Genomic DNA, 12,996 nt, shown 5'->3' with positions numbered 1-12,996 from the left:
AGATTTGATATACCCTTACACTTTGTAGATCGGGGGTGCTAGGTAGTGCGGGCCTGGGTGGTGTGGGGGCCCTAGGTAACGAGGGGGACTTTGGTAGTGCGGAGGCCCTGAGCCATCTGGGCTGACCAATGCATCACTTTAGAATAGGGACCCTTATTCCGCATCTGTTTTCACACTGTTCAGGGTTTGTTCACACAGTGTGTCGGGAGCTTATACACATTGTATTCTGCCACTTACTACTTACTAATAAATAGAAATATAGGCTTACTGGTCCTTACTAAGGTTATATTAGTAATAAATCCCTAATTGTGCATGAACAAGACATTTGTGAATACATGCTTAACAACTGTCTTATTTTGCTTAGTACATGCCTTACAAGTTACTTACACAGGCATTAATATTGTATGTATTAGTGCTAATAGATGTATCCCTAAAATAAAGTGTTACCGAAAAACCCTACTTTTCAATGATTTAAGATGTGTATTCTTTTTTTGGACACCCAACTAAGCAATAGTGTTGAATAGTGACCTGTTGAATTACTTCTACTGCTACTTAGTGGGCCTATACGTTCTCCACAGCCACTTACAAAAAGTTAATGTGTGATTATGTAAAAAAAATAAATCTGTCCATCCTAAATATCTTGTGTGTCAGTTGATAGTTGTCAGAGGTCTTGGTTATACAGGTACATATGTGGATATTTTGGACAGAGCCCAAAATAATTAAGGTATTTGTGGCATTTGGCACGGGTGTCTGTGTGAGGAGCTGGTCTATGTCAAAAATGCTGGGGCTGTTTTTTTTTGGTCTCACTTGAGCCCTGTCCCCAGGTGAACGATTCGAATGATCAGCTCCGGCTGCCATGCGGCCCCTGGCGTCGTTATTTGACCTCCTCCATCTCCACTCGGTTTTCACCTTCAGCTGGCGTTGCACTCTATAGCAAAGGGGAGAGTAGAGAATACCTGTCTGTTCAGCAGTGATGGGCGGACTACATTGATGAGTTATACCAGGGGTTCTCAAACCTTTTCAGTAGTCCGGGGACCCCCTATTGGACTAAAGAATATTTTCGCGACTGCCATCCTCCCACCATAGTCTTCGCCTAGCAAATTTAGATTGCAAGGCAATTTTTTTTGTCCATTAATATTGCTACATTTTCCATTAATAATTTGTCCGTTAATGTCACTAGAAATCCACAGAACAGCAAATACATCTGTTAGCTGTTAATGATTTCCCGCTTTTATGCAATGTCCCTTTTGTCCGCGAACCCCCTTCAGTACCTTGGCGACCCCCCTTAGGGTCCCGACCCCCAGTTTGGGAACAACTGCGTTATACAGTCAAAGAAAGTGGATCTAACAAGAAGCGTCATTTTATTTCTTTTCCGGTATCCACTTTATGTCGGGTGAACGCCCCTTTAGGAGACCTTCGGTTAGGAGACCTTCGGAGTCCTGAGGTTGAGAATAAATCAAGTCCCCTTAGCGCTGTAGATGGCGGTAGCGCACGTCTTGACTTGACTTGACTTGACTTGACGTCTTGAGCAAACCCCTCAAAAATAGAAGAAGAAGGAGGGGACCACGCCCCCTTAGGAGACCCAACTTGAGCCCACGCTTTTGCATTGAGTGGGCGTGGTTTGCGTTATCTTTCTCTTATCCAGTATTTTTGATACAGTGCAGTGCCACATGTTCCAAATGGTGAGGTTTTACCTGCTCAATTCAACCAGGTGAACACACATCGCACTCACCACACAACACAACACAGCACAGCACAGCACACTACAGCTCTCCTCCACACCACAACATACCGCAGCACGAAGCACATCGTAACAAAAGTGCAAGACATACGTACATGTATGGGGACGTGGGGATGTGATGGGGAACAGAGTTCGTGCATATACGCGATGGGGACCCACATAAGCATGAGCACAATGAGCAGCAAGCCCACGGCCCTGCTCCAGTAGGGATATTCTCCTGTACCAAAGTACGGGGTGTGAAACGCCAAAGTTACCACCAATGATATCTGTAAGAACACACACACGCACAACCACACAACACACACAGAGTTATGAGTTAAAAAAAACCTACCTACACATACACAAGGTGAATGAACATGTGTTATAACAGGACAGGCAATAACAACTTAATAATATATACAAACTGGAACGCACTCTGAGAGTGCAGACCTCCGCCAAGGAAGCTGTGTGTTAGAACATTTGACTATGTTACACCCGATTTTTGTTTTAAGTCTTTCTGCCTTCTTTTTGTGGAGTTGGAAACTGGAATGTCAACATTCGCCCTCTACCACAGTTCAATTTGCGGTCACTAGGGTAGGGGCGTCTAGATTTGTACGCTAGCAATGGTGAAGAATATTTAGAAAGTACTGGTTCGTTCCGGTTTGTGATCCGTATCACCACCAGAATTTAATCACTTGTTCCTTAGGTCATTTCCAACAACTCCACCAAGTTTAATCCAAATCCATTCATACGTTTTTTGTGACAGACAGACAAACAGACAGACAAACCAACGCAACCGAAAACATTACCTTCTTTTTTTTTCTTTTTTTTCTTTTTTTTTTTTTTTTTTTTCTAAACCCAAACCACCACCCCCCCTTATGGGGGACCTAATTTTTTGTCTTTCATTTTTTACTTCTTCTTCTTTCTTTTAAATATATTTGCATTTACCTTTCTTTTTTAATAAAACAATACAATAAACAAAACATAGGTTTAACAACAAAGACGGACAATAGTAAAAAAGAAAAAAAATAAGAAAGAAACAAACTATTCAAATCTGAAGTCCCCATTTACATTACCTTCTTGGCGGAAGTAGTAATATATAATGCATACCATTGCTGAATAGGGTGAATTTTGACATTCCAGGTTCTAACTCCACAAAAACAAGGTGTAACATAAGTTACGTAAATGTTTTATCAAACAGCTTACTTGGCGGAGGTCTGCACTCTCTGATTGCATTTCTACTTTGGTTTATATTCACATTCTAAACCACCTAATATAGTAATTTTAAATATTTAAGCCGTTTCTATGTCATGAGATTACTTGACTGTTTACAACAGGTAAAGTAATAATGGTTTATACAATTAATCACATTAAAAGTGCCAGTGTACAAGCGGATTCCAAAAAAGTTGGGACACTTTGTATTTTGTGAATAAAATCAAAATGCTGGTATTTTTTAAAACATCCAATATGTTAATAAGGTAGAGCATTATGTACAGACAGCATATCAGTCAAGCAGAATTTTTGTTTTGTGGTAATTATGTGATCATTTAAAATTTGACCCATGCAACAAATCTCAAAAAAGTTGGGACAGGGCATAATATGTTGTGATAGTTGGATAACTCAAAATAACACAAGGAAGAATATTTTAAAAGGAACTATATTGACTGCCAATATGAATACACATATAAAATACCATCACAGAGATGCTGTGGCACTCAGCAGCGAAGATTTTGAGGGACTTATTACCTATCTATTACACAGAAAGATTGAATTATCAAAATTGCTGAGATATAAGCTTATTTCCGTAATATAGAGTTCTGTGTAATCATTGCACAAGTTATGAGATCATGACATGCTCGTCGTCAATAAGCAAACTATGACACTCCAACAATGACAGCTCTCAAAAAAATGACCATAAACACAACACTTGATTAATGCACATGATGCAGACATTAAACAGTGTTGCATGCGGAAAAGCTCATTCTAGATGGACCTAGGAGACATGTGAAACTGTCCTCTGATTACAGAATGGAAAATATGTCATCCTTTTTTAAAATCATGGAGTCATGCACCCTCCTCCAGGTTATATAGAAAATGAATACTTCAGCTTGATTTAGTGGTAAGGAGTTGCAGATGTGCCTTGGTTATGGTCTGCTTGCTCATGTAGAGCATTTAAATGAATGCTGAATGATATATACAAACTTTAAACAGCATACATAGCTACCAAGGCATTATATTTTGGAGCACCGCCTCTAGATATTGCCCCATAATGGTGGCAAATTTCAATCTCTACTATGTTCCAACAGTGTTGTTCCATCATAAGAGTAAACAGGTCACAATATTGTTTTCTTGCAGTCAGGATATGCCACATGTTAAGCATCACAAAAAGGTAAACGAGTTGAAGAACACACCTAACAGTTAAGCTGCTGAAATCATGTCTCGCACATCAAAATATCACATTTTTGAATGAAATTATACCATCAGTCAAAGTATTTAACTGTTCAGTCTCATCCCTTGTGTTGTGCTTAGTCTTATCCAATATAAAAAGCATTTTATTGGCCCTGTCCCAACTTTTTTGAGATTTGTTGCAAGGGTGAAATTTTAAATGATCTTATAATTACCTCAAAACAATAATTCTGCTTGACTGTTGCCCTTAAAGGGACACTGTGTGAGATTTTTAGTTGTTTATTTCCAGAATTCATGCTGCCCATTCACTAATGTTACCTTTTTCACGAGTACTTACCACCAGCATCAAATTCTAAGTATTCATTATGACTGGAAAAAATGCACTTTTCATACATGGAAAGAGGGATCTTCTCCATGGTCCGCCATTTTGAATTTTCAAAAATAGTAATTTTTAGCTGCAAAAGGACTGTACTTGGACCATACTAGAAAATATTTGTTTATTACTTAGTAAACTTTCATGTAAGGATCAAATTTGCCACTAGCTTGGTAGACTAGGTGTCATTCCCATCTATTTAGTAAGCGACTCCAAGACTTTCAAAGCTCCCAAATGTCTCGTTTTTAATGGCATGTGTCTTATTAGAAATTGGGGCAGCAATTTCATTCTACACCTACAGTAGTGGTCTGATAATAGCGTGTGACTATCTGGTTCTGTAAAATGCTCAAATTAGCTTACCGAGCTAGCTTAAAACATCGAATGATCAAATGGTAAATGGTAAAATGTGTTGTGATCTATTTGTGTCCGATAAGTTCATGGTGTATTATTACATCAATCCATGTCAGCCACGAAATGTATTATCATCCAGGCTTTTTGAATTAAGTAAACACTTTCGTGCTGTACGTAGCACGGACGGCCACCATGTTTCTTCTTAAAGTTTCCTGTACTAGGTAGCCCGGCCCCCTCGCGATTTTATTGGCCCTGTCATCGTATAACTTTCAGCCTCGCAAAACGACCGGGGTCCGCTAGACTGCCCCCCGGGAACAAATTCAATTTGCGGTCGCTAGGGGCGTCTAGATTTCTAGGCTAACGTATATGTGCATTTGGAATAAAGTCAAAGAATATGAATGAATCCTTGTTACTAATTGAATTCCTTTGAAATTAAACATTTTGAATTTGTTAAAGGGACACTGTGCAGGAAATGGACAAAAAAGGTACTGCAACTATGCTGCCCATTGAAAATGGGCTGCCCACTGCCAAATTTGATCTTTACATGAAAGTTTACTAAGCAATAAACAAATATTTTCTAGTATGGTCCAAGTACAGTCATTTTTGCTGCTAAAAATGGCTATTTTTGGAAATTCAAAATGGCGGACCATGGAGAAGATTACCCTTTTCATGTATGAAAAGTGCAATTTTTCAAGTCATAATGAATACTTAGAATTTGGTGCTGGTGGTAAGTATTCATGAAAAAGGTAACATTAGTGAATGGGCAGCATGAATTCTGGAAATAAACAACTAAAAATCTCACACAGTGTCCCTTTAAAATCTATGGTGAGATGATGATCCTGACAACCTGGAAAAAACTTCACTACGCTTCACTACGCATCAATAGTTGCCTTTTGATATCCGAGACATGTCTGACACATCTGAGTAATAAACGGTGATTATTGATAGCAAGGCCTTTTTACCTACTGAAGTGTATCTACACCCTGAAAGAATGGTCAACTTCACTTGAGTCAGCTTTAAGGTTTTGTGTGGACTCAATGCAATAAGTCAGCATTAGAACACATTAAGTTGGCCTATAAGTTGAATATTACACTCACCACAACAATCAAGGGGGTGATACCCATCCAGCACACCTTGAAGAATATGTTTGGTCCTTTCCCCAGAGACTTGCTGAACATGTCAAACAATCTTGTTGGACCTATTCCAGAAGTCACATGATGGGAATCGACTTGAGGTATGAGCATTGTATATGGGTATAACATAATGACATTAATCTGAACATCATCTGACATTTTCCATGACATTGTGTTTGAGGAAATGTGCATGTACTTCAGCCCTAAGGGGAAGTAACACACACACACACACACACACACACACACACACACACACACACACACACACACACACACACACACACACACACACACACACACACAGACACGCACGCACGCACACGCACACACACTCTCTCTCTCTCTCTCAAACACACACGCACAAGAGAGAAGGAGATAGACAGGCATAACCGCACGACTACACCGGCCACGACGAGATTCAAGCGGCAGAGAATCGCTGCTGTGCAGCAAGAGTGATGCAAGCGATAGAGGTGACTAGAGCAGGGGTGTCAAACTCAAATTCACAAGTGGGTCAAAATGAAATTGTGGGATGAAGTCGTGGGATATATTTATTTAAAAATGCACTGAAATTATGCATACAGACAGTATATACTTAAAGCTATGCAATACTTAAAGCTAGGCAAACACTTAAAGCTAGGCAATACTTAAAGCTAGGCAATATTTAAAGCTGGGCAAATACTTAAAGCTAGGAAGATAACACATCCCTATCGTATGCCCTGCTTATAGTATTGTATACTACTATGAACTAATATTCTGCACCCACTTGTTATTCTTGTGATACACAACATTTTGCCTTCAAGTCATATTTTCTATATATTAATGGTGTATGTGGGCCAGCAGTAATACACATTTGAAATGATCTCGTGGGCCGAATTAAATGGGTCTCCGGGCCAAATTTGGCCCCCAGGCTTGAGTTAGACATCCCTGGACTAGAGTATGTCCATTAAAAGCAGAATGCAAGAATTCCAGCATTCCCATTGGCTGTGGAGGCTGTCGCTGAACAGCGTCTAGCTAATTTGCATAACATTGCCAGGAGTTCAACTACAAACTGTCGCTCGAGTTACGCAAATCGTCTCTAGTCTCCTGAATCGCTTTTGTTGCGCGAATCAATACAAAGTCAATTACTTCCATTGCTCGCCTCGCTAAGGTCGTGGCCGGTGCATTCGTGCGGTAAGGATCTAATTTCCACACGTTTTGATTTGTTCGACAATTAACTCATTCCCTGCCACCACGCCACACCGGATTGTTAATTACATTAGCCTTCAGGGGATAATTGTTTTGTTGTGATGGCTCTGCGGTTACTTTGTTGTTATTCCCAAAACTATGTTGCCGATTAAATAAGAGCAATATCTTACACTGGTAGGTTAGGATCAGGAATCGCTATGGGTTAGGGTTATTAGGAATTGTGGGGGCAACCACCACCAGCATCACCACCACCATTTAGTTTTGGTTGTGCTAATAAAATGTCAATGTGGCTAAAACAACAACAAAGCGCAACAGCAAGGCTATACGGCCATGGTCTCCATACAGTCCACGGGCCAAATCAAAAGAGAGTTAAATCTTATGCTAATCTCTAAGGCTGTAACGATATTGCATCGAACCGAGGGATCGCGGTACGCAGACCCACAAACCCCTGTCGCGAACCTCCCTCGCAGAATCGCGATGCGCCCTTTCAAAGTTGTTAGGCTACCCCTCAGTCTAGAAAACAGCAGGATACAGGCAAATGTTTGCATATGTGCTTTAAAAAGACGAGTAGAAAAGGGGCGCACTGACATGTGCGAGTAACACTTCCATTCACCCCTCTCTTATAAAATGTTCCATCCAACCAGCACGTGCATTTGTTGTTATCAATTGCCTGAGAAACCACCGTGAGACGAAAAACTTGGGCAAACATCGGAAGGTAAAGCACAGAAATGAACAACAGACCAAGAAGGCTTTATCAAACGTGTGAATATTTTTTGATTCATGCATGCGCCGATGCATGTTGAGTGGGGATAGACGTTGAGCGGAGAGAGAGAAAGAGAGCGAGAGAGCGAGATGCTCCGCCTGCCCAAATTCTCAATCCACACTACGCTCTAATAAGGGAAGTGTCTGAAGTTGGGCGAACGTTAAGGTCGATGTGGATATTAGGCAGCATTTTCTTCCCCGCATTGACCGCCTGCCTAGCGAAAACATGCTCTATTTCAGCGTCTGCATCCATTCCTGCTCTTGACAAAATGTCAAATCACAAAACCAAACAAAGGATAACGTGCGTATTGCAAAGTGAGATGAGAACATAACTGAGGTACATTTCGAGTTTTGTTTGTGTAAGCGTGGCGCACAGCTGCACGATCAAAAAAGTTACAAAAATATTAAACATCAAAATCAAGTGTTGCATTTCTGTAGTCTAAGTAACTTTAGGCCTATACAACATGTTTCCTGACGAAATATGACCAATGTTGTTTTCAGTTAATGTTTGAATATTAATGGGATAATGTTTGATAATGTGAGACAGTTCTTATAGGCTACCTACTGGAACCCTGACCCTTCTCTCTTCGTCTCTGTCTCTCTCACACACGGTCAGCATCTCAGCATGATATGATCTAAGCCTATTAATAATAAGCCTATTTTTCCATGGTGAACTAATATCCCTTATTTCTCAGTGTTGTGTTTTGATGTCAACACCTGGGGAACAGGTTGCAGTGGTATATCTGCAAAATAATTTAGTACACCTACAAAATTAATGTAGGCAGGTTGCCCAAATGCAAAAAGAAAGCATATATAGGCCTATTTATATATATATAATTTATTTTCTTTTTTTTTTTTCCTTAAAAAAATAATAATTGTGGGGCGTATCGAACCGTAGGTCATATATCGTGATACAAACCGAATCGTGGGTTGGGTGTGTCGTTACAGCCTTACTAATCTCATACAGTAACAGCCAGACCTTAACAAGAAGGGAAAGCGGAGAAGCTTTGTTCTCTACCAGACATCTATCCACTGTTTCTCATTCCAATGGCCTCGGATATCACACCAGTCGCACTCAAAAATGTCAAGAATACGTATTGTCAGGTGGTGGTATGTCTAGACAACTCTGATAAAACGTTTAATGAAATTTAATTTTAAATGTTTCATTAATAGTGACTTTTGCAAGAGAGACTTCTGCCTCATTGTGTTCCTTGGAAAAATAAAAGGCAATCAAAATACTTAAATGTGTACAAAAGAGGTGCCATACTACCTAACATCCAGCAAACGCCAACAATCTCCAACAAAGGCAGCATGGCTGCAGGTATCGAAGCGTAGAAGTCCATTAGAGTAAACACATACATTCCACCCTGTGGTTGTAGCGCAAAAGAACAAAACATTGTGTTACTATATCCACCGTCATAGAGCTTGAAAGTCCCGCCCCTTACTTCCGCATTTCACGGGACCTAAGCTGACCATCTAACAATATGGTAGCGAGTAAATATCTGCTGATTTTAGCCATTATATGCCCTGGGCTACAAATATGCTGTTTAAGAGGCTAGATAAAGATTATAGATTATTCATGCAGTAGTAGTATCAATATCTTGTCCTGATGCAGTCTGCATGAAAAATGTGAAGAAACACACCCTTCTAAAAAGTTTGGGGGTTCGTACGAATAATTAAACAAAAATATCAGAAACAACATATATGGAGCTCGTGGCACAACTCGAAGGGGATCGAAATATCATTTTAATACCGCCATTGGATTACATGCTACAATTTTTCGTTAAAAACGCAGTTGAGGTCCCATGAAATCGGGGGAAGTGACGTCACTTTCAAGCTCAATTTAAAATCCATTATCTGCCTTCGCAACAGAATTCTCTTTTCTTATTGGCTGATGGGGTGACTATAAATTCCATGAAACCGGTCAGGAGTACGACGTGCATAGAATCTTCCTTTGGAAAACCGACCGTATCTAAGGGATAACGCTGTAGAAACTGTGCACATTATCTAATCACAATGTCGGCATTCCAAACTAAGATTCTAGACATGGCTGACTTAGTCGCACACTTGGCGCGTCGTGTTTATCTTGCTCACAAGATTCTGGTGCAGTTGGCAACTTGACAACTTTACAGACAGTAATCCATTTTAGAAAGTACCCTACCCTAATGGCTGATAAACGGGATGATGGCCTTTGAGGTCAACCAGTTCCAAGAAGTTAATGGCTTTGCGGAGGCAAGTCCGTCTCCGTGCAGCGCACGTCGCCGGCGTTCTGAGCCACTGCCTCACTATAAAATTCGTGGAACCGGTCACCCCGTCTGCCATCATCCCTTATGTACATCCCTTACACTAACTTCAAAAGAATATATTACATTACATTTTCCAAATGTATCTCATCTGTTTGAGGCTAAGGAAAGTGGCAGTAGACTGTAGGGAAAAGTGTGAGAAAACTTCATGCAGGGATCACTAAGTTTGGCTCATGCACATATTTTGCCATAGCAGATGATATGCCTTGAAGTTCTTTCAAAATGTTATTGAGCAGATTGGCCATCGTGCTTTTGAGCATTTTAAACCAGCGTTCATCTCTTTGTTCTCTTCTGGATTCCATAGAAGTTCAAAGCACAAATTTGATCTTCGAAATTATACAATCCATATGAGCATATTTGTGCTAGCTAATACAGTATTATAATTATGCAATTGGTTCAGTAATAAGGAGGACCTACATACCAATATTACTGCAACCTCTATGAAATGTTCCTGTGAATTTTCCAACTTTTATTGGCTTTAAACAGATGAGATATATTTGGAGATATTGAACATAAGTGAACATAAATTAAATTGACTCTAAATGGTGAAATCACAATGCAAACGGGAAGATTTTGACCTTCGATCTTTTGGGCAAACGTTAATGTACCTGGAAGACACAGGGAAGGCCCACCAGGAAGCTGGCTATGCAAACGGGCACGAGCAGAATCTCCTTCCTCCTCAGGCCTGGAGGCAGCTTTGGGCCCAGAGTCTCCAACACACTCGAACCCACCACCTCCAAGTGGCAAAACTACACACAGAACACACAACACCAAATGATTTCAAGGAAACTAATATTCATAGCACTTGGGAATTGTATGCTGCTTTCTGATTGGTTGCGAGACATGGAATAAAACTGTTCAGCATGCATGGTTGGAAAGCAGTTGTCAAAAATGGTCAAAACCTTGTGGCCGTTCCATATCAACCCCCCAAAAAATTGCATTGACAAATGACTGACAGCTGGGGCTGCCGGCTACGCTATACTTGACATTGCAAACTTGAAGCAAAAATGACCCGAAACTGACATAGTAGCGAAACCTGAGGCTTCAGCAGACAGTAATTGATAATTCTTTTAAAGATTTTAAGTCAACTTGATGGAGTTAACTTCACTCTACTTTATATCGAGAGGTTCTTTGACTCCACCTTGTCGACTTAAAACCGCTCAGTGCATGCCTCGTCGAATGTTACTCTTTACATAGTTGAAGTGCACACAGTGCACACACAACACAATGATGGAAACAGATCAGAAGAAAAGGGTAGAAGCATATCAGTTGTTCTCCGCCCAGGAGAGGATGGGGCAATTACATTGGGACCCCTTTACCATTCTGCCTAATTCCATGGAGAGCAGCATAGATGTGTGCCCAATAAGTCTCTGTGTGTAGGGGGGACAAAGGGGTCAGTAGTCCTGGGTCGATGTGTGTGTGTGCGCATGTTACCTGGCTGCCCAGTCCCAGGCAGAGCAGCATGATGAAGAACAGGACAGCCCATAGCGGAGGAACAGGCATGGCCGCCAAGATCTCAGGATACATTTTAAACAGCAGGTCTGGACCTGTGGAAGAGACATTACATTACATTGCACTTAGCTGATGCTTTCATTTTATTCAAAGTGACTTACAGCTATTATTTTTCAGGGTATTGGTTACAGTCCCAGGGACCAGGGACAATGTGTGGTTAGGTGCCTTGCTCAAGGGCACTTCAGCCATGGATGGAGATGTAGGGAGAGGTCGGGGGGATTCGAACCTGCAACCCCTAGATTGGAAGACCAACTCTCTAACCAGTTGGCCACAGCTGCCCCCAGGAGATAGAGATTCAACAACAATGACATTCACCTAAATCCACTAGCAACAGAAACCGAAACTAATTGTTACATTACATTACACTTATTATTTTTCAGGGTATTGGTTACAGTCCCTGGAGCAATGTGTGGTTAGGTGCCTTGCTCAAGGGCACTTCAGCCATGGATGGAGATGTAGGGAGAGGTCGGGGGGATTCGAACCTGCAACCCCTAGATTGGAAGACCAACTCTCTAACCAGTTGGCCACAGCTGCCCCATACCTGTGTAGGGGTCGGAATTGTGGTTCATGGTTGAAACCTGGCTCTGCCATGGATACTGTGTAATAAAAGGATCATTTCAAGGGCAGACTTCAGCCAATCAGGGGTGCATTTCTCAGCAGCGTTGTTGACCAAGTTAGCAACTTGCTCGGTTGCAATGCAATTTACCACAAGCAACCTCCTCAGTTGCTAACTGGTTAGCAATGACGCTTACGAGAAACAGGGTGCAAAATGGGAAAACACTGTGAGACATGGTAATGATGAGAGGGTGTGGGGATCAGTTGAGCTTTGCTTAGACTACACAACTTCAAAAATCGCATCCCATTTTGACATCGGGTCGCATCGCACCGCACCCATACCTTAAGAGAATTGGAACCAACGATCTTGTATATTGTTGTATAATATTTACTAAATAATGAACTAATATTACAATAATAATATTCACTAGTGTAACCAAAGTGTAGCAAGTTTTGCAGCTAAAAATGTCAACATGGCAGACATTGGAGAAGATAGCCTTTTCATGTATGAGAACTGCAATTTTTCCAGTCAGAATGAATACTTAGAATTTGAAGGTGAAGGTAAGTATTCATGAAAAAGGTAACATTTGTGAATAGGCAGCATGGATTCTAGAAATAAACTACTTAACATTTTACACAGTGCACCTTTAAGAAAATACAATAAGGCAACAGCCCCATATTTGTAACTGAGCCCAC

At 40.8% G+C, this 12,996-nt stretch overlaps 1 protein-coding gene across 1 annotated transcript in view; it reads right to left on the bottom strand.

The window, feature by feature from the left end:
• Positions 1-455: 455 nt before the first annotated feature.
• Positions 456-12,996, bottom strand: part of LOC134458061 (sodium- and chloride-dependent GABA transporter ine-like) — a 30,258-nt gene continuing 17,717 nt past the window's right edge. The window contains exons 9-14 of the mRNA XM_063210164.1: positions 11,668-11,780; positions 10,842-10,982; positions 9,201-9,297; positions 5,948-6,048; positions 1,837-2,007; positions 456-928 (exon numbers count right to left, since the gene is read on the bottom strand). Of these exons, the coding sequence (XP_063066234.1) occupies positions 875-928; positions 1,837-2,007; positions 5,948-6,048; positions 9,201-9,297; positions 10,842-10,982; positions 11,668-11,780 (677 nt within the window). The 3' untranslated portion in view covers positions 456-874. The remainder of the gene's footprint in view (positions 929-1,836; positions 2,008-5,947; positions 6,049-9,200; positions 9,298-10,841; positions 10,983-11,667; positions 11,781-12,996) is intronic.

This window comes from Engraulis encrasicolus, chromosome 11 (assembly GCF_034702125.1).
Source record: "Engraulis encrasicolus isolate BLACKSEA-1 chromosome 11, IST_EnEncr_1.0, whole genome shotgun sequence".
NCBI lineage: Eukaryota > Metazoa > Chordata > Actinopteri > Clupeiformes > Engraulidae > Engraulis > Engraulis encrasicolus.
This window is presented reverse-complemented; position numbering and strand designations above follow the sequence as displayed.